General features: G+C 41.3%; 1 protein-coding gene across 1 annotated transcript; it reads left to right on the top strand.

Moving 5' to 3' along the window:
* The first annotated feature begins 299 nt into the window (after positions 1 to 299).
* Positions 300 to 19,823, top strand: zfyve16 (zinc finger, FYVE domain containing 16). The gene is made up of 18 exons (XM_080018473.1): positions 300 to 481; positions 2,932 to 3,034; positions 4,006 to 6,038; positions 6,982 to 7,078; positions 11,504 to 11,680; positions 11,777 to 11,916; positions 12,160 to 12,373; positions 12,523 to 12,645; positions 12,806 to 12,961; positions 13,072 to 13,296; positions 14,125 to 14,207; positions 14,760 to 14,864; positions 14,947 to 15,097; positions 16,240 to 16,320; positions 16,627 to 16,789; positions 17,812 to 17,917; positions 18,004 to 18,180; positions 18,263 to 19,823. The coding sequence occupies exons 2-18, from the start codon at positions 2,965 to 2,967 to the stop codon at positions 18,419 to 18,421; spliced, it is 4,260 nt and encodes a 1,419-aa protein (XP_079874599.1). The 5' UTR covers positions 300 to 481; positions 2,932 to 2,964; the 3' UTR covers positions 18,422 to 19,823.
* The last annotated feature ends 1,276 nt before the right edge of the window (positions 19,824 to 21,099 follow it).

Below are 21,099 nucleotides of genomic sequence, written 5' to 3'. Positions count from 1 at the left end.
AATGGTAACGGGGCGGGGGGGGGGGGGGGTCTGGTTACCAAAATCCTGTTTAAAGAACACTTTAGGGTAAATATATAGTCCTCTGAGATCAATTCTGAGAAAGATACCTCTAAAATATGCCCCCCCCCCCCATCCCACTGAGTTTACATGGGCACGCCGCCACTCGTGCACGAACCCAGGAATATGTGGAGCAGTCGCCCCGCCCCCGCCCCCGCCCCCGGTGGGCGGGGCGACAGCGGCGTCTCTGTCCTCCCACCACGGGCTGTCCAAGATGGCCGCCCGAGTGCTCAAACTACACACCTCATCCAAGTGAACTACACAGCTGCCTTCTTCTCCGCTTCTACCACGGGAGAGAGGCGGGGGGGGCGGAAAACAACAAAAAACAATGAAACGACACCGGCGATGTTTGTTTGTTTCTTGAATTTGAAGACGCCGGGCGCCGTGGAGGACGCGACACAGTAGATGGAGTAAAACATTTCTGGTAAATATTCCAACCAAACGCCAAGTTAACTGCTAGCTAACGTCAGGTCACCAAACAGCTAACGACGTTAGCGAGCCCGCGGAGGGAATAACTAACGCCAACTTTTACCCGCTTTTAGACTTAGTGTTACAGTCTCGCAAACGACAAGCCGCGGCTAACGATAGCATTATTCACTAACGTGTACAGTCACTGGGGGTTAGCTTCAGCAGTAATTGTGGCTTGTTGGTTAACCTGTAGCTTTGCTTGCGTCTGTGGAAAAATGTTGCTTCAACTTCTTTACTCCGTTGTCATCGCGGTGTTCGTATTTAAAATGCGTCAACTGTCATGCCTTGTGGTGAAATGTGCCGCTACGCTCTTTCTAAGCGTTTAAAGTTGCGGTGTTTTTTTTTTTTTTTTTTGTGATCTGAATTCAATGACCTACAATATAAGTCTGGGCATGCGTCTTTGAACGCTCTTAGCAAATATTTGGGTTGGAAGACATCAAATAAGGGGGGAAATACATTGGCTTGCAACTAAGATGACGACGACCTGTTTGGGCTTTCTTAAAACTCTCGACCACGAAGTACAGTAAATTATACACCCCACAACTTGAGCCATCGCCCTAATACGGCACTATATTTTGGGATAACTGTAATAGGCAGTCTGTTGGTGTTTTCCCACCACCGTGCCTGTACTAATGCATTAGTTCCAGCAGCAATAGCAGCTCCGAGTCCACCAGATCAAGCTCAGGTGAGGACTGTAGTAGTCCTTAATAATGTCAACAACAACACGTGTAAGCACAGCTCTGCGTGCTTGTGACGTGTTGTGACGTTTTGAAGCGGTTTAACAGCACAGCGGTGTGCTGTGGCATCATTTCATTGTGAGAGGTGGCAGAAACAGTTTTGCAACAACACTGTCGACCGACACAAGTAAACAATGAGTGACTGGTTGGACGATCAGGTTTGTCCAGGTGGCTTTGACAAACTCGGGGACAGATAATATCAACACATTACTCGGCTCACTTCCTCATTAACACCTGGTTATCCGAGGTGTTTGTAAAGCTGAATACTGCTTTTTTGTGCAGGTTGTATCAAGAAGTTTAATGTCATATATGGAAGATGTCGTGCGGACATGCAATGTCGTAATCATTTCACAGATCTATTTACAAGTGTATAAAATTTTAAATACACAAGTCAGGGACTCTATTTAGCACACCTGCATTTAACTTTTTCCTATCATATCCTCATTTTGTAAGGGGGGGCTTTTTTGCTTTCTAAGAGTTTATGGGATCTTCATAGAAGGAGCTTCCAAACAGCTACTTAATAGCCCAACAATTACTGGTCAGGGAAGGTTTTTTTTTAAATTTTAATTTTTTTTATGGAAGCAATTGTTCTATACTTATTTTATTCCTATATCTAAACAGGCTATGTTCACCCAAATAGAATTGCATACACATAACGTAAAAGTTTATTTTCGCAAGATGGATTACACTTAAGTAGTACAGTGACAGCACCATCTATAACAAAACCACAATGAAAATGTGATCTCAATATTTTCCCCCCTGGCATAAGGTAATGTAAATGCTTTTGAGAAGGTGCTAAATATAATATTAGGGTTGAAATTCTTTCCTATAATGTCACAGCACAATGTACAAGAGTAGGGTTGGTAGAATGGATTGCAATGCCGTAAAAAAGTTAGGTATGATGAGGCTCTTTACCTCAATAATAGCCTATTTTATGCTATAAAAACTATTTACGCCTTTCCAAATGTGTCAATTAAAATGGATTTATCAAGTCTTAGCTAACCATTTGCTTGATTCTACTAATTTTCAAGTATATTCACATCAAAACAGGGTCTTTCAAGGGAAAAATAAGCATTGACAACAAAAAGATGTGGTGTTTTGAATTCTCATATTGCGATATTGTGCAGGTCCTCGTCATGGAGTTTTCACCAGTTTACCAATGGTTATCCAACCTTCCTGTGTCTATTGGCTCAAATATCACTATTACTACTTCCAGCAGTAATAAACTTTGTATTGCACATTAAGGCAACAGTGTTGTTGGACATTGTTTAGAGCAAGTCATAAGTCAATTCAAGATAAGATCCAATAGTACTTTATTGATCCCCCTGTAGGGGAAATTCAGGATAAGACATCATTTGAAACAATTCTTCAGAAACCATGAGGTATTGGAGGAGGAGAGGAATTCTGTCTTTCTGTCATGGTAAAACTATTCTTAATAATATATTCTTGTTAAGCTTCAACATGAAAGAATGCTGAAGAAAACATCCTTTCTTTATCTGAATTTTGGTATCTTACAAATGTAGTTTGTTAAGGATATCTATTCATTACTCAATAAGTGGTGCCTTAAGTCTTTTCCTCAATATCACAATATTTTTTTACTGTGTAAAAACCACAATTGACTTCTTATCCCACAGGCCTCCTTCTAACCACAGTAACTATTTTCCTTTAGGATGTAGAGGAAGGCCTCTATTTATAGCCCATCATGGACAGTTTTTTCAAGGCTGCCGTTTGCGATCTTGACAAGCTGCTTGATGACTTTGAGCACAATACCGGTAAGACCATAACATCTATAAACAAACATGTCATTTTGATGTAGCAAAATCCTTTCAGGGAATCTTCAAACCGGCCAAAAAGAGAATATTGCATCTTAGTCACATTTCTATTCAGTCTTTTTGTCACACAAACAATCTACTGGGTACAAACAGTTTAGAAATGAGCAATGAGCATGACCTATTTTGTTTTATCCACCAAAATATTAACGCTTAAAATAAGGAGCTACATTTTTATTTTTTATTGTATGCTTATTTTCAGTTTTTTTCCAAAATCTGAAAACATAGACATACAAGGCATTTAATAATATTTTTTATATTTTGCTTTGTATGTTGTGTCTGTTTAAATGATCCAATGACACTGGACTGTCACATTTAGGGACCGTCATCCCAAAAGTATTTTATGGCTCATGTCGTAATTTGTGATTTTAAATATCTAATCTGCTTTCATTTCCATGTAATGTTTAACTTGTCTTGCATGGTTACAACCCCACTTAAAGATGTGAAGCGGCCATAGTGTTTCATCCCTAATGAACTGCATTTAGTGCTCTCTTTAAATGGCCGCGTGACACAATGGGGAAGTAGAGAGAGATCGCCTGGATGCTGTTGCTCTCTAGCTTTAGTGTTGTATTGAACATAGTTTTACCCCAAGGTGGAAATGATGTTGTGGAAAATGCACAGCTTCCAGTGTAGGTTTTTTTTCTCCATTAGTTGTTGTTCTGTTTGCACATTAGTCACAATTCAGACTTTTTCTCCTCAAAGTGTTCAAGATTAGTTTGAATCACACTTTTTTTGACAAATTCATCCAGTTGGATAAGCATAAAAGTTTTAGATCTATTTCACAACCCTCTGCACTGCCTCTGAGACCACTCGGCGAATGTGGCTACTTGGTTCAATTACCTTGGTCTGTACAAACTACAGCAAAGGGATTTTATGTTTGTTTTAACTTGTTTCTTCTCTTTTCTAAATTTCAGAAGAGCCTGACTGCAAATCTGTATTTCTGAAGCCACCTGCATATTCCCTTTCCACACTGGGCTCCCAGAGTCTATCTTCAGAAGCCTCAACCGGCCGACAAAAGCTCCCCGATCTTAACTCCCTCCATTATGGGTTTTCTCCAATCTCTCCTGATCGTCTGACCAGTCAAAATCATAATTCTGGAATAAGTGAGGTAGAAGGCCAACAACTAACAGATGTAGACCTTCTGTCTTCTGTAGATCGTAGGCAAGTAAAAGGCTGTGTGCCTCCTTGCCCAGATCGAGCTCTGAAGCCTGTGTGTGACCTTGTCAATGACACAAGTTCGGCAATAAGGGGTAGTAGCCATGACACCTTTGGTGAACTGGACATGGTGGAGAAGCAAATGGAGGAAGAGGAGGCACTTCTAGTAGACTTCTCCAGCCCGGTTGTTGCTGCTCTTGGAGAGGAGGTACAGGAGTTAAGCTTTGGGGATATGGACACTGAGATACAACAGGCATCAGCCGGGAAAGTGGAACTGCCGGGTTTAATTTTATGTGACACTGTTGGTGGATATTCTGCATCGCTCAGCCTGCTGGATGTCATTCTCCCAGCAGCTATTGAAAGGGTCTGTGAGTCTGCGGATGAATCTATGTCTAAAAGGACCACAGAGCTGGCTAAGGAAGAGGAAGATGGCGCTCATAAGATGGGGAGCCAACAATCAGTTAACTCCTTAAACCATTGTGAACAAGTAGGCCCCCTGCCTGAAAATCCTACAAATGACAACATTACTACTGAAGATTTTACGAAGGATAAGACACATGAACAGTTGGACTCGTATGAGGCAGACTCTCTTGCAGCTCCCACCACCTCGGAGAATGACCCAGTGGGCTTGTCATGCTTTCCTATAGCTGTGTCTATGTGTGGAGCTCTGGTGAACTCCAAAAACTCTACGGAAGGTTCTGTGGAAGTTTCAGCAATGGGTAAAAAGACAGAAATGCCTGAGTGCAAAGAGGCAGACTCTGTATCAACCTTGACGGCCAGAATGGATGGGTCCAATGCAAATGAGCTGATCAATATAGCGGTTCCCTTCTCTCTGCAGCCTGCAGAGGGCAGTGCATCAACAAATGAGGAACCAGTCTCTCTGGAATCTCCTTATACTACCACTCTAAAACATACCTCCTCTGAGAGGGCAGAGCCCAGCACAGCTGAATCTGTTGACTTTGGCTTTGAATACCTGCCTGAGCCTGATCAGGCTGAACTACTGGTTACAGATGAGGAGTTGGATGCTTTTCTACAGGCCCATTCTGGGGCAGAACATTTCGATGGGGGTTTTCTCTGTAGCATGTCTGGGGAGTATGGTCATCATAAAGACCTCTCAGACCTCAGCGGGGATCTGGAGCAAAAACTTGTGGAGGAAGAGCTGAGAAGTCGTGGCCAGCAAGACACACCTGAGAATATGAATTCTCCAGAAAAAGAAATGACAAGTGAATGTGTGGAAGAGAGTTTGAAACCTAAACTTTCTTCATTCTCGCCGGACTTGCACAGTTCCTATCAAATAGAGCCGGAAATCTCCTCTCAAGTAACGCACTCCATCAACCCTATTCAGTCCCAGCATAGTGTCAGCCCTGACTTACACTCCTATGGTGGTGCTCGACCTAAGCAACTTCACTGCCTAGTATCTCCTTCACCAGCAGAGACAGGGTTACCGGTGCAGATGTTTGACTCTGTAACAGACCAAAGCACTGTAGAGGATGAAGAAAATCCAGCATCTCCATGCCATCCTCCACCGAGCCATTCTAGCAATTTTGAGCCAGGCCTTGTGCACGAACCACACCGGAATCACAATAATGATGGGTATGATGAACTTTCAGAACCACCACCTTACCCTGGAGAGCCATCAGGGAATGATGCAAATTCTATGGATGAGACAGAAGAGGGTCTCGGGTGCAGGCAGCCAGCTTGGGTGCCGGACTCTGAAGCCCCCAACTGTATGAACTGCACACAGAGATTCACTTTTACAAAGAGGCGGCATCACTGTCGAGCCTGTGGAAAGGTGTGTACTTCAGCTTCCTGAATAGATATTTTCTGCTTCGTATAACCTTTTCAGCATAGGTTCTTATGCTAAACAACAGAAGGACAACTGCAGTTTGTCACAAAGTTAGCTGTAAACCCACTCTGATTGAGAGACTATTCTCACAATAACTAGTAATATAATGAAATATATCTATTTCATCTAAATATATAATAAAATGATATTTAGTACAGCCGGCAATGATTTGATGTTAATATCCATCTTTCAGTGTGTCCCCATCACCCTGTCATCCCTTTGTGAGACACAATCTGTAGTCTAAATCGGTTTTGATGAGATATGATATATTTTATTTTTAATAGATTAACTTATAATTTACAATACCATGTTATTTAATGTGAAGAACTTCATTTGGATTCTTTAACATGAGAGTTTTGAAACATACATGTAAGCAAGCACACCACGGTGTAGCTTGTAAAATCACTATTGAACCTATTATTCATTTTTAATATTTTAATAATTAATTTAACTACGCATACTTTTGTTTGTTTTAATATAGAGGAATTGTGTTGAAATGTAGAAATGCTCTGATTAAAAACTTGCTGGTTAGGGTAGAGGGAGGTTTAATTAAGGGATTGGCTGCAAGACTAAATATAGCTTTGTGAGTTTGCTCAGATGGAGGGCGCATGAGTCAGCAGTTCTTTTTCCAGCTCCTCTATAGATCTCCGCTCAAGACATTTGCTAAAGCGGGAGCTAAAGAGTTTAAGGCCAGTGATTAACACAGACTTAGACAAAGGGTCTCAGGGGTGTTAAATTGCCAATGGCATAAACTGCTCTTTCCAAGTGACTAAGATACAAACAGGTTTAGATATATGTTGACATTTATCCTGTTAATGCTCCCACATTCTTTGTGCCAGTTAAATTGTAGTTTCTCTTCCACTCACCGGCCTCCCTCTTCCTGTGGCAGGTGTTCTGCGCTGTGTGCTGCAGCCGAAAATGTAAGCTCAAGTACCTGGAGAAAGAGGCCCGTGTGTGTCTCATATGCTTTGATACCATACACAGAGGTAAGGCGCCAACTCTGACCGTTGGGATTCCAGGTGTAGGAATTGATTTTTGGGTCAAAATACAAATTTCATTCCAGTCACATAATCTGCCATCAAAGTTGAGACTCATGAGCCGTTCTGTTGTGGGCTCCACGATTCTTCTCTTGTAGGTGTATATTTCACCCTTGATCTATAGAAGCCATAGATATGATCTTATGATTGAGTGATCTTCTATGTCTATCTTCTGGAGGAGAAAAGAACCACCATTTATTGGCTTCCCACAAATTCACTGTGGAAGGGAGTTGTAGTTGTTCATGTCTATGGGCAGGTAAAGCTTAACATGCCACTGTTGTATAGAAAAGGCTATTCTCATTTTGTGTGCCACCACTCCACAGCAGTTTTTCCTCCCGCCAATCTGCTCCTATCTTGGCCTCTGCCCCGACAGATAACAAAATAAAGAGCAACCGTTGACACTGGTGTTTATCCACTAACGTAAAATATTAACATGTGTGCTGTGTTGTGATCCAGTGGAACTCTTCAATCTGATCCTGTAAATGTCAGAATGTTGAGTAAGCACTTTTTCATCAAGCCCTGGGGGGAAATTAAGATGAGGTTGAAACCTCTTGGTTCCTTGTGATGCAGAAAGTTAGCAGTTGCGCTTTGTCGCTCTCTCTTCTCTCTGACAGCAATATTACACACACACACACACCCCTGCAGTGCCCACATAGCCCTGCCTCAGAGATGATGTCATGAGGTGGCGACTCTTATCTTAAAGGGACTGCAGATCTTTTACAGTATTTACACTTTTTTTTTTTAACTCAAAATGGATTATTAAGACACAAATTAATATCGTTTCACGTTCATCAGCATTTTGTGATATTTCTAATAAAAATAGATAGAATAATTTTACCTGGGTTACACATGTAATGTAATGTATTGTAGATCTGCTTTGGACAAAATTGTCTGCTAAATTAGTTCCATTTAAATAAGTGCGCTGCAGACAGGCTGCAGATCTACTTAAGCAAACCGACAATGTAGACGATAACATTAGTGTTAAATAAATGTTAATCTAAGTTCAACAATTGTGTCTCATTTGTTATTATGATTAAATTGTTGTATTTTATCAGATGCAAAAAAAAATGGAAAATATATTTTGGTCATCGACCACCCTTCTCTTTAAATATTGGCATCGGCCATTGACTAAACCCATATCAGTCGGCCACCAATATATATATATAGTAGTAGTCATGACATGGTATCCTTTGTAAAGTGCCTTTACGGCCCATTCAGTTGGAGACTTTCTTTGACTAAAGCCCTGTATTTCCTTTAAACCCTCTGCTTTTTGGGACTAAACCAGTGGTTTCAAGAGAATAGCGGGTTTATGCATGTTAGTCAATATGGTTGCGTGCATAATTAAAACTGTTGACTACAGTTGTTTAGCACATTTTTACATTGAGTAATGGTGCTTTTTATGTTGTTCATACAACAGCTTGGTCTGGGGAAAGCAGTGTATCAAGAGTGGCACCCACCGTAGCCAAAGTGACTGCAGTACAGCTAGAGAGAAGAGGAGGGAGGGAGTGAGGGAGAGGAGGGAGGGGATAAATCAAGGAGTGGGCAGTGGAGAAGGAGGATGAGAGTTATAGCAGGATGATGGTCTGTGTCCTCTATCGTGTGTCATACAGGACTCGCCCAACTGGTGTGATGGTGAAACCATTTTTATTTTTCTTGCCCAGGTCGGTGAACCTAACGGGAAAGACTGACCTTTTTTGTTAGTGATTGGTGGAGCAATGCGATCCTTGCTTTTACTCTTTTCCTTCCTTTCCTCCCTCGTCACTCTCCATATTTCATCATCACGGTGAGCAACCTATGAGGCTCACAGCACGCCGCACGGTCTGTGGATAGCTCAGTTAGTAGGCTATACGGGGCTGACAACAGAAATAGACCAAGGCAGCAACTGCCTCAGAAACAAAGCTAGAGCTAAGGATCTAAATCACCATGAAAAAACAGAGTGTTTGGGTTATACCAAACTGGATAAGTATGAGGTAAGCTTCATTTTATTTGTAAATAGTCAAACCATTATGTTTGGTACTTGAATCTGGCATCATGAATATGGAAAATAGCATTATGCTCAAACTGACCTTAGTAATTAGCTATGGTTATGAAATTTAGGTCATTAGTAGTTTACTACATCCACTAGTTGTCTGTTTACGCTATGTCATGCCCCTCTGTTTAAGTTTACTTTGGCCATTGAATTGATAAGGATCCATTCATACCGACAGTTCTTTGCATTAAAGCATATTTAAGCATTTAGCAGTTCTTGCTGTTTATCTTTTCTGTATTGTTTTTTTTTATAACCTTTTCTATATAGTCTCTATAACCTAATAAGATAAATAAATAATGTGAATGTGTGCTGCTACAGAACTACTGAAAACATAAGTGTATAATTGAGTGAGCAATTCATTTGCAACTAATTTCCTGTAATCAGAATATCAGAAACAAGTTTTGACCTTTCCAGTGTTTTGTGTAATTAATCCATAGGTGCCCTGTAATTTAAACATATTTATGATCGAGAAACACCTGTGAGGAAGTTAGATAGGCTACACTAAGATTCTTGGTGCCGCATATTTAGGACTTCCCTTAAATGGGTTGAGCCAAAGTAATGAAATAAGTCATCCTCTTTATGTTGTTTAAAAGTATAGGTCAGCATTTGTTGATGGTTATTATTGTTTTGTAAATGCCTGTAAATAGGATTTTCACGTGAATACATGCTTCACTGGGTATGAGGTTCTCCCACAGTAATTCTATGTTATCTACTTTGTCCAGTCGTCATGGAATTGAGCAGTGGAAAATTGAATTCAGCTCCAAAACTTTTCAGTAGAATCCAGTGTAGTGCCACAGCAGTCCATTGTAGCTTGGTTACCTGAGGAAGGATATGGGAGTCCAACCTCCCTAAACAGACAAGGCGCGCAGGATGGCATATTAGCACTGTCCGCTTAGGTCAGATGGCGCAGCAGGCCGTCTGCAAATTACATTTGCATTCAAATTTTTGTTTGCGTGGTATATTCAAGACTTTAGGATGACTTAATAAGACAAATTCTTTTCGGCATAAAATTAAGCTCTGTAACCAATGACAGTTGCAAAACATTTACACATCATGAACACAATGTGTATGATTCATTGCTACACTTTATCTTCCTTGGCTTGGACAAAAATCTCACCATGGCATCAGGATACGGAAGTTTTGCCACAGGAGGCAAATGTATTGAAATCTTCATGCATGCCCCCAAGCGCTCTCCTTGCAGCCTGTTCCCGAGGTCTGTTTTCACCTACCAAAAGTGAAGATTTGTCTTTTTTTTTTTAGTAAATTCTTAAATTTTAGGATGGATTGCTATCAAAAGCAATCATGAGTTGTGTGAGTTGTAGCCCAGAATTCACAGTTCACACTGCCCATGGGAACGGCGAGCACAGTAATTTAAAGTGACTCTGATTAAAGATACCGCGACCATGTGACATCGCCAAAGTGTTGAGCTCATTACTGTCATCACTGAAAATAAAACTAAATATGCCTATGAAATAAATGCTGAAATAATTAATGAGGCAATACATATATAAATAAATATATGAATGAGTAAATATACCCCGACGGAGTGGGCGGAGGCGGTGGTGTGCCCGAGCCCCCACCTTGGCTGGGATCTTTCATTCCGATTCATGGGCTCTTTCATCACTTTTATTGGGCCACGGGGTTTCGTGAGACCCTCCAAATCGAAATCAAAGTATATGCAAAGTTGTCATTTTAAAGCACGCAAAGTGAGAATGCAGAACGTGCCACGGACACTCGCGCACTTGTTCCCCCTCCCTTTTGGAAACAGGACTGTCTTGTTTTTTATTTTAGTTTGAACATTTTCAATAGGCTATTTTGGAAAAGAGTAAAGCTTTTAGAATGTTTTCAATAGGCCGTTCCCACAATTATTATTTTTTTGCATTTTACTGTTGACAAGGAGGACATGGAGACAGTCTGTTGCTTAGTCGGTACATTTTAACATCCCTAAATTGTACACATGTTTTAATAGCATAAATGGATTGTAAATTCCTATAAAGACCATAATAAAAATAAAACATTTGTTTGGGGGACTGTGCCTGGCTCGCCAGGCCTGTACAATTGTAGGGGAAACACTGATATCTGCGTTTCTAACCTGGTGATAAGACATTCAAACAGAATCACCGTTCTATGGACCATAGTTGGCGGTTAGCAAGGCTTATTTGTGTCACAAGTGTTGATCTAAGCACCGAGTAAGCAAGTCTTATTTGCATATTGATATATTTGATAGACACTGCAATGTAGAGAATTTCTGGCTGGCTTACATATAAAACAAAACAATAGGTACATTTAAAATAAAAACGGAAGTTTGGGCTCCATAAACATGACCTGTCTGATTTTGTCTTTAGCCCAGGCCCTAGAACGGATGATGAGTCCTACGGGTCCCAGCCCAAACCCCAATGTCCCTTCTGAGTACTGCAGCACCATCCCCCCTCTGCAGCAGGCCCGAGCCGCGGGCACCCTGAACTCTCCTCCGCCTACCGTCATGGTGCCCGTGTCGGTTCTGAAACACCCAACCAGCGATGGTCCGAATACTTTCACATCTACTCAGTCTGGGTTGCATTTTGTTGCCGCTGGATCTCCTGTTGGCCTTGCCTAAACCCTCTGTCGTTGCCTGTCAGGTTGTCCCCGCGAGCAGAAGCGTGTGTGGTTTGCTGATGGCATATTGCCCAACGGAGAGGTGGCAGACACAACAAAGCTGTCGGTGACGGGCCGCAGGAGTCCTCAAGAGTGCAGTCCTGTCGCCACTGAGCCGCCTGCTGTGAGTCACATTTTGGATACAAGCGAACACAATTACAAAAAAAACACGATGAACGGTTTACAGTTTCTCTTGGTTCACTGACCTGTAGGACAGAGCTGGATGTGTAATTTTCCCTCATCCCTTATCATTTTCCCTATCAATTAGGTCTTCATTGATCTGCATTGGGTCTGTATTCAATTGTGAGTGTTTTGGGTAGTAAATATTAGATATTGAACATAGATCCGTCTGTTTTTTTCCTTTAAGGCGGGTCCTGGCGGGCCTGAGGTTCAAGTGGGAGGGTCGTCCGCTCCTGAGTCCTCTGGGGCCGAGGGGGTTCGCCTGCCGCTGTCGGGGCCGTGGGATTATGCCTTGCTCTGTGGAATCAACTCCTCCGAGCACAAAGGCCCCAGTCTGCTGCCAGACGAGGAGGAAGAACTGCCTCCGCTACTCATCACCACTGGAGACGATGAAGTAGGAGGTATATTAGGCTTTTATTAATTACCTAATAGCTTTACTGATTTGTGATTGTTTTTCATCCTTGCAAAGAGTTCATTTCTTATACCTTAATTTTGCAGCCGCATTTCTTAATCCATCCATCCGTTCATTCGTTTGTTTGCATTTTTTCAGACGTGTTGGTTGAGGAACGACCTGCCCCCTGCCAGATTCTGCTCCTGTTGGAGGAGGGAGGACCACGACCTTTGACCTTTCTTCTCAACGCTACTTTGCTAATCAACGTCAAGCTAGTAACATGTGAGGGAACACTTTTCAAATCCTCTGGTTCTTGATACTTCGTTTTTTGATGCCTTTAGAGCAAACGCTCAGGTGCTAATGAGAACAACAATGGCGAACGTGACGTGTACTTACTGCGCTTCTATTCCTGACTTAACGCTGGTGTTGTTCCTCTTTTCAGACTGTAGTCGGCGATGCTGGTGTTTCGGCTCCAACGGGCTACGAGCACTAGGCCAGAGAGAGCTCGCGTTTGTGTTGGAGTGTCTTCCAGATGAGAAAACTCTACCCAAAGACCTCTTTATGCTCTATCTTAACATTTACCAAGATGCCCAAAAAGGTCACAAGACACACACACACACACACACCACCTGAGTTTACCTTCACCATGGTCACAATACGTTTTTACTTGAGACGGTACTCAAAGTCCATTTGTCCTCCATCCTGTAGGGAAATTCGTGGAGGACCTTGGGAATGTCACGTTCACGAGCAGCTTCCTTGGGAGTAAGGAGCACGGCGGAATGCTCTTCTTCTCTCCCACCTGTCAACCCCTGGAAGACCTTAGTCTGCCGCCTCAGCCCTTCCTCTTCGGCCTTCTCATCCAGCGACTGGAAGTGCCCTGGGCCAAAGTCTTTCCCCTCCGGCTGCTGCTCCGGCTGGGTGCTGAACATAGCAGTAAGCCTCTTTTTGGGGTTGTCCTTTCCACTTAACTTGGCCGTGAAATAGGGATGCTAATTTAGAATTTCTGACCGATAGCCGACCCTCACTTAGTGATCATCAACCGTTATCAGACAAGATTAAAATGTAATATTTAAAATGGATGAATATTATGGCAATATTCTGACATGTAAACAACGTTAGGGACGGCATGAGTACTCAAGTGCTTGACTTGGAGATCAGTATTCGTTCAACGTATAGAGTAATCACATTTTCACTGGAGGGTGCACACGATTATGTTGGTGGAAAAACTATCGCGTTACTTTAAATAATATATAATCCAGTCAAAAACCATAAAATCATTTCAAACAGGTCATTATAAATATAGCATTTTCATTTCGTAACTCTGTTACGCTTACTTTCGGGTTTGCAGACCTCAACCAAGAGCTGCGTAAGCTGTGCTCTTACGTGCCTGAAATAAAAGGCACCACACGTTGCATGTGTCGCCCCCATGAGTTGTATTTAAGAAATACATTGTATAGCCTATTTTCTATCCTATTTTCTTTCTATTTTTATATCCGGATAAAAAAAAAATATAAATTTTTTTAACTGTTTAACTGATAGTTTTTATTGGTCAAAATTCTTAGTCTTAACAGTTAAATGGTTAATTATAAGCATTCCTACTGTGAAAACATGAGAGGCATTGCCCTTGTCTCTTTGAAACGGCCATTAATACGCTTTAGCTTCCTGCTCCCGATGTCAAGTAAGAAACTTGCAGTATGGTGGTGTGTTTACTTGTGTTGTGAAAGGGTGTTAAGATGCCAAGCTGAAATAACTGTTTTACAGTGTATCCTACCACGACGGTCAGCATACGCTTCAGAGAGTCTGTGTACAGAGAGACGGGACACACCATTATGAACTTATTGGCGGTAAGAATGTCCCCCATTGGTTTGTATTATGTTCACCTCTTGGGTCGCTTAAATTGTATACAAATGTATTCATCCTGTATTTATATTTATATTTTATACTCATAGCCATATTGCTGCTTAGCCGCAGCTTTTGCCTTTTTGATTTAACATATCCTGTGCATAGAATCGCATGACCATTGATTTTCTTTTTTCTTTTCTTTTTTTTTTTTGTATATTTGGCTTTGTTTTCATCTTCTAACACTTTTTTAAATGCAAATTATGGATATGCATATTCATATACAATTATTTATAAATTCCTTGTGTATTAAATTGTACTTGGCTAAATAAACTCATTCTGATATAAAAATACACCAGAATAGTGTCAGAGGTTTTGCGGTTGTGTTTCAGTGGAAGTGAATCAGCTTTCTTTTTTTCCTCCCTCGGGATGTTTTGACCACATCAGCCCTCTCGGCCTCAGATGTGCCAGTCGAGTGAAGCTCGTGGAGCTCACAGATTGTGGGTCCCATATAAAAAATAAAAGGATGCTGACATAAACTCTTGAAACCTCCACAGGATCTAAGAAACTACCAGTACAGTCTACCGGTTGTGGAGGGGCTCAGGATCCACATGGAAGTGGGACACAGCTACATTGACATCCCGAAGAGTAGTTACAACGAGGTAGCTAATAATTTGACAGAAATACTGGGCAATAAAAGCATACCTCTTGTTTTTAATTGTTGACAATGTGTTCATTTCGCAGATGCTAAAGGTAGTGAACTCCTCTAATGAGCATGTGATCAGTGTTGGAGCCAGTCTCAGTTTGGAGGCTGACTCTCATCTAGTCTGCTTCCAGAACGATGACGGCAACTACCAGACTCAGTCCAACAGCATGCCTGGCAAAAACCGCACAGGTGACTTGGAATTTCTCCCAATGAGTGATTTGGTCATTTATACCAGCCTGCAAGTATTTATCATATGCTGCCCTGTCCTCCAATTGAAAAACTATTATGATTTGGAGAAGGCCTCATGTCCTATCCTGAATTTAACAGCATGGCCCTTTGTGTTTGTAGATGAGCTGATATATTTTGTCTTTATTTCTGTGTTTTACATTCTGTCATGTTTTGATATAAAAACACTTTTGACTAATTTGACTGAAAAATATGAAATATTGTGCAACATTGCTCTTTGGATACATAATTAAACTACTAAAATATCTTATACGTTATTGTGTTGTATGCATGCAATTTTTGCGCACTTCCACTAGCCACAGTGTTGATGTATTTGTTGTGGTGGAGCACAAGAGTTGAATGAATGTAGAGGAAGCAATAATTGACCCAAAAATACACCCAAATACATTTTTTCTTTACGGCACCAGTTGGCATGCATGCACGGGATTATTTAAAAAAATGTCAGGTCTGGTCTATTGCAGTTGCTGTTTTCAACCCCGCCCTTATTAAAATGTTGGTTCCCATCATTTATAACAGGTCATAGCACAACCTTACTGAATGCTTTACTATGTAAAAACTTACCACTCTGCTGCAGCTTCTCACGCAAATGGGAAACTCGTGTTTTGTGTCCTTTGAACATGTTTTAAGCAACAATTTCACTCATGTTATTCTAAATCTTTCTTTTTTTACAATTGCTAAAGTACAGCCAAAGCGTAACATTGGCCACAGTAGGTTGCTGGTTAGGAAGTGACACAGATTTTAGTTGCTAGTCTCTTACTTTGACATGGATAGAGACAAAAGAGCTGATGTGCAGAAGTGCAAATGACTCAATATAACCCTAAAAACCCTAGACACATTTTTTTTCTTCAGTATAACATGAAGCCGTAAGACCCAATAAGCTGTAAGTTTCTCTCTAGTAAAGCGCTCTGTGAGGTCGTGCTATGAACAGTTATAAATCATGGGAACCAATAAGGCCGGGGATGAAAAATTATGAACCTATCGTTAAGAAAATATATTAAAAAAAAAAACAACAAAAAAACCCCTTACTGGCTATTGAGGACAATGACTAACCCATGGGTTGCGTGTTTCCTTATGCTTCATTGCAGTAACCGGAGCCAGTTTTGTGGTTTTCAATGGAGCTCTAAAAGCCTCTTCGGGCTTCATTGCCAAGTCCAGCATTGTGGAAGGTAATATTAGTATTTTCTACTTCATTCCTATGAATAAATATATCTGCCCCCTCTGTGACATCACAACATCCCTCACTAGAAAGCCCATGGGGCGTTCAGGTCCCATTTAAAGGTTTCTTTTTTTGGTTGGCCGTCTAAGTGCTTACCGAGTTGGGGGATGCGGTCAAATTATCTTTTCAATATGCCCTATGAGGAATTAGGCACATCCATAGAATGATAGATAGATGTATAGATATAGAGGAGTGTGCGTGGTGGGGAAAATGTCCGCCGAGCTCCATCGCCGCTGAAGTGTTGTGTTATTGTCAGATGGGTTGATGGTGCAAATCCCCCCGGACACTATGGAGGCTCTGCGCACAGCTCTGAGAGAGAAGACCGACTTCCTTATCCCCTGTGGCCGGAGTGACGCAGAAGAGCTCAGGGAAAACGTCACCGTCCGCTGGCTCGACTGGACGGCTCCGGTTAACGTGGGGTAAGTACGAACCTTTGGCTTTCTACATCAGCTTGGACTTAACACATGGGTCGTCTTGTCATTAGTGCTGGGCAATATAACGATAATTGTCGCGCAAATTCTTTCCTCTGTGTCGAAATAAAATACGATTGATAATTCCCATACGTCTTAGGCAGATTTGTTCATCTGTTTAGGCAAGTGGCAACAAAAAGCCAATCAATTTGGGCAATCTAAAGCTGACCTTTTAGCTTGAGACAGTTACCTTTGTCGATATAGAAAGAAGGTGCGGCATCTGCAAACACCACAGCGGTTGACAAATGAGGGCCACATACATCGATTGTTAAATGTTGCTTTGGATATTTATGTTCCGAGCCAAAGCAGACTGGAAATATCCATTATGCCGACCAAGACGGGAAACACCACAAATGTTATTATTTATTTAGATTAAGGCCTCTTTGCCATTTTTATTTTGATTTAATTTAGGTGAAATGTTCATTAAAGCAGCTGCACTTGTTACTTTTTCTTGTTCACTTATAACTTACATTATGCTGTTCATTCTATAAAAATACTGTTTAGCATTATCTCCAGTTTTTTTTACCCCCATTTTTCTGTGAGATTTAAGTTTTGTTGAAATATTATTTTTCTTTTTATTTCTTCTTCTTCTTCTTCTTATTATTATATTTTTTTTACAATTTCACTCCACCAATGTGTTTTAAAAATGCATCATGACATACAACTGTCTTTATATTAAAAAAAATGAAGCATTTAATAGAAATTGTGATTTTTATATATATCGTGATAAATATCGTTATCGAATGGTATATTTTGTCGTGCTAACATTTTTGGCCATATCACCCAGCACTATCTGGTAAAGGGGGATATAAACTGTTTGCAAATGGGGGGGGCAGCTTTTTATGACTTGGGACGGTTGATGAAAAACGACTGATGTACAGACTTGAATGCATAATGCAAAAAATATCCTTTGCTTCTGTTCTATACAAATCCAAGTTTGTACCTTTCTCATTGTAAACTATAACCTACAGCGTAACGAGCGGGGTCGACGGGAGGTCGCTCGCCGGAGTCCAAAGCGTCCGAATGCAGCAGGACACGGAGTTTGAGTCCGAGGGACACTCGATGAGATGCACCGAAGTGAGTCCTGAGCCGCGGTTACTTTCTTACCAGCGCGGTTTTCAGTCCAGGTGTTAAACCCGTGCGCTCCACGTCTGACCCTCCAGGTTTTCTACCAGCTGAGGAGTCCTGACGTCTGCCTAGCGACCGTGTTGTCCACCTGCGACGGGTTCCAGAGGGAAATGGCTCTGGCGACCTGCAGCGCGCTCTCCCCCCACCTGGCCGTGCTGGCCTCCAGCGGCATCAACTCGCTCTCGCTCAGATTCTCCACGCAGTCTGAAATGGTAATGCGCGAGACACCCGCGCGAGGGAACATACACCCCCCCATGAAATTGTTGATCCGTATGTGTGTGATCTTCCCCTCAGGTGCAGTATCAGGCCGGTTCGAGAAGCCAGCTGCTCCCACAGCGTTATATGAACGAGCTGGATAGTGCTCTGATACCCGTCATCCACGGCGGTAGCGCTAGCGTGCCGCAAATAGCCATGGACATGGAGTTTCACTTCTATATCACAAATGCAATCTAACTACAACAAACAAAAAAAAAAACATGCAAACTTACACACACACACTTGATGAAGTAGACTTGTGAAATGAACCCGTTGATACCGGTGGGGGGTGGGGAAGGGGGTTGAGAACACTTGACTAATGTTCACCGTGTGTCTTGGGACGAGGCCGGACGCCCCTCAGTAGCGCTGCACCCCGGGAGATTTTCGAGGAATGTTAACTGAAATGCGACGGCTGCTGTCAAGGGAACGTCTGATGGATTTTCTCCTCCTCCTCCTCCGCCTCCTCCTTGTTACCAAAGCTGCTTTAATCAAAGAGGCTAAACACTTTATGTTGAACAGAGAAACGACCACCAAATATAACCAAATCCATTTAATTTCCTTCCATTCCCTGCCCAACATATCAGCGACTGTTTTGGACAGGTCGTCTTGATACACTAAATACGGTGTTGTTTATTTTGGATATTTATTATAACTTAAGAGCTGTAAAAGTAAGATTTGAAAGTTAAATGTATAAAAAAATACTGGATACAGGTGTATTTAATGCTTAGGAAAAGACACGCCAACAGGGGCAGACACCTTGACACAGTAGCAAACATTGCGTAATGTGACCGCAATAGGAACATAACACTAATAAACATCTCATCTAAAATAGTGTACGGCTGATGGAGCAAGTAGCTATGGCTGGCGGTGTAGCGGGGTTTTTTCTCATTCGTAGTAATTTCCGTGTTACCGTCGCTGTCCGCCATGATGTTTTGCTGCTTTGATTTTGGCCGTTCCGTCGCGACCCAATTTTACTTTTTAGAAAAGTAGCCGTGGCGGCGGCGGCAGCAGCGTACCAATACCAACGGTGGTCATCTGCATTGGGATTTTAAACGCTGCTTTGGCTCGCGAGTCTGTGATTTTTAAATAACCACGTGCTGAGCTGATCAAATACTCCCGTTTGATGGTTTTCTGTTGCATTGGCACAGGCTTTTATACCAGGATGTGCCACGCCTTCCTGGGGTGTCGGCGTGGATCCGGAGGTGTTCTCTCGACCATTGTATTATTTCACTATGAGCTTTCAAAAGCTTCAGATTATATTGAAATTTAAATCAAATGTATATTTACAGCAGCGTAAGGGTACATGAATCTTACACAGGCCTGACTCTTTTCAATGAGCAGTAAACTAGAAAAAAAACTGTTATTAATATCTATGTTTTCGATCAGAAGATAAGTGTCCACCTGTTAAAGTTTATGCAGACATGTATCTTAAGTAATTTCCTGAAAATTGTTTTATTTATATTCTCTCACGCCTGTGTTTGGTGGGTTAACGGAGATTTTTTTTTTTTTTTTTTCATTCACCTTTGTTTTAAAGTATTCAATATATGCATATGTAATAATCTGTCAAGCATTTTTAAATATTAAAGAACTATTTTTGAGAGTGTTTGTATTTGGATGGATTTAGAGGAAGGAATACTTTGTTTTTTTTTATAAATAGGAAGTACAATAGGTACAATATGTTTTACGGTGCAGCAATACAACATGAATTGAATTTATAAATTTGTTTGGTCTACCCAGTGGACAACATAGAAAATAATCTTATAATTTATTATTTAGTATTGAAGCAGTTATGTTTTAATTTCCAGAATGTGTGAATTTGCCGGGCTAAAGCTAGCTTTACAGCATGTATTATCTGTTAAGAGAACGATGACGATAAAGAGAATGATCGTCACAAATAACACTCCCCTCTCATCCTGCGAGTGCCAAACGCCAAAAGTGGAGATGTTGGCTTTAAGTTATGAACAAGTACATAGCAGCATCCAGCACTAAAGCTGGCTTGACGCCGAGTCCGTATCCGCATCCCACAGTCCTATCCTCCCTCCGGTGGGAGAGCTTGGTTTTTACAGTACAGTTTTTGGACCAGGATCAGCTGGACATATACTGTTTTCCATGATAGAGTTCAAAACTCCCTTTGTAATGTGTTTGAGAAATGCTTAGACAACTAAAAAAAATCACACAAAGTATATAAAGTTTTTATATATAGCCCAGTTCAAATAAAAAAAAAAAAAAAAAAAAACTGACTGACATTCGACAGTGACAGTTTTTCACGTGCGGATTCGACTCCATAGGAATGAACGGATTTCGGGTTTGTTTTTGTCATATTCAGTGTGAAGTGGGTTTAATGCTTGGATTGTATTTACAAATGTGGCTGAACTATTCAAAAACATGTTTTCATGTATGCTGAATAATTAATTTAATTCCACTGGCTCATAGAATTTAAGAGTTTACAGGTATAAAATGAATTCACATATTGCTCATGCTTTCCCCGTTCTCAATCCTAGGATTAAGTGTTATGCAGTTCACATAGCACCGGCTACAACAAACAGGTTTGTTTTTGTTTTGTTCGGGCATGATAAAACATTTCAGTTATGATCTAGTGTTAAATGGGAAGGCTGGCATCTGCTATTTTGCGTTTTCCATAATGTGGCTCTGTACTCGCCCCAGAGAGAGCTCTCAGAACTGAACAAAGATCAAGGCCTGGTCAAAGAGTTATCTCTGTTGTTAACAGAGCAGGACCAAGTCAACATCAACTATAGGAAAATATCCACCACTGCTATTGGACAGTCATTTATTATGTATTCATTTATTGCATAGACTACAAAATCCTATGACGTCAACATCACACATTGTTCAAGCATTTACATTTGTTTATATCA

The sequence above is a fragment of the Zeus faber genome (genome assembly GCF_960531495.2).
Source record: "Zeus faber genome assembly, chromosome: 17".
NCBI classification, from domain to species: Eukaryota; Metazoa; Chordata; class Actinopteri; order Zeiformes; family Zeidae; genus Zeus; species Zeus faber.
The sequence above is the reverse complement of the archived record's forward strand: the minus strand, read 5'-3'. Positions and strand labels throughout refer to the sequence as shown.

Excerpts from the sequence above, each read along its gene's own strand:
- zfyve16 (XM_080018473.1), top strand. The coding sequence starts at position 2,965 with ATGGACAGTTTTTTCAAGGCTGCCGTTTGCGATCTTGACAAGCTGCTT. Across the intron at positions 7,079-11,503 it reads CTTTGATACCATACACAGAG|CCCAGGCCCTAGAACGGATG; the intron begins GTAAGGCGCCAA and ends TTTTGTCTTTAG. Across the intron at positions 16,321-16,626 it reads CAAGTCCAGCATTGTGGAAG|ATGGGTTGATGGTGCAAATC; the intron begins GTAATATTAGTA and ends TGTTATTGTCAG.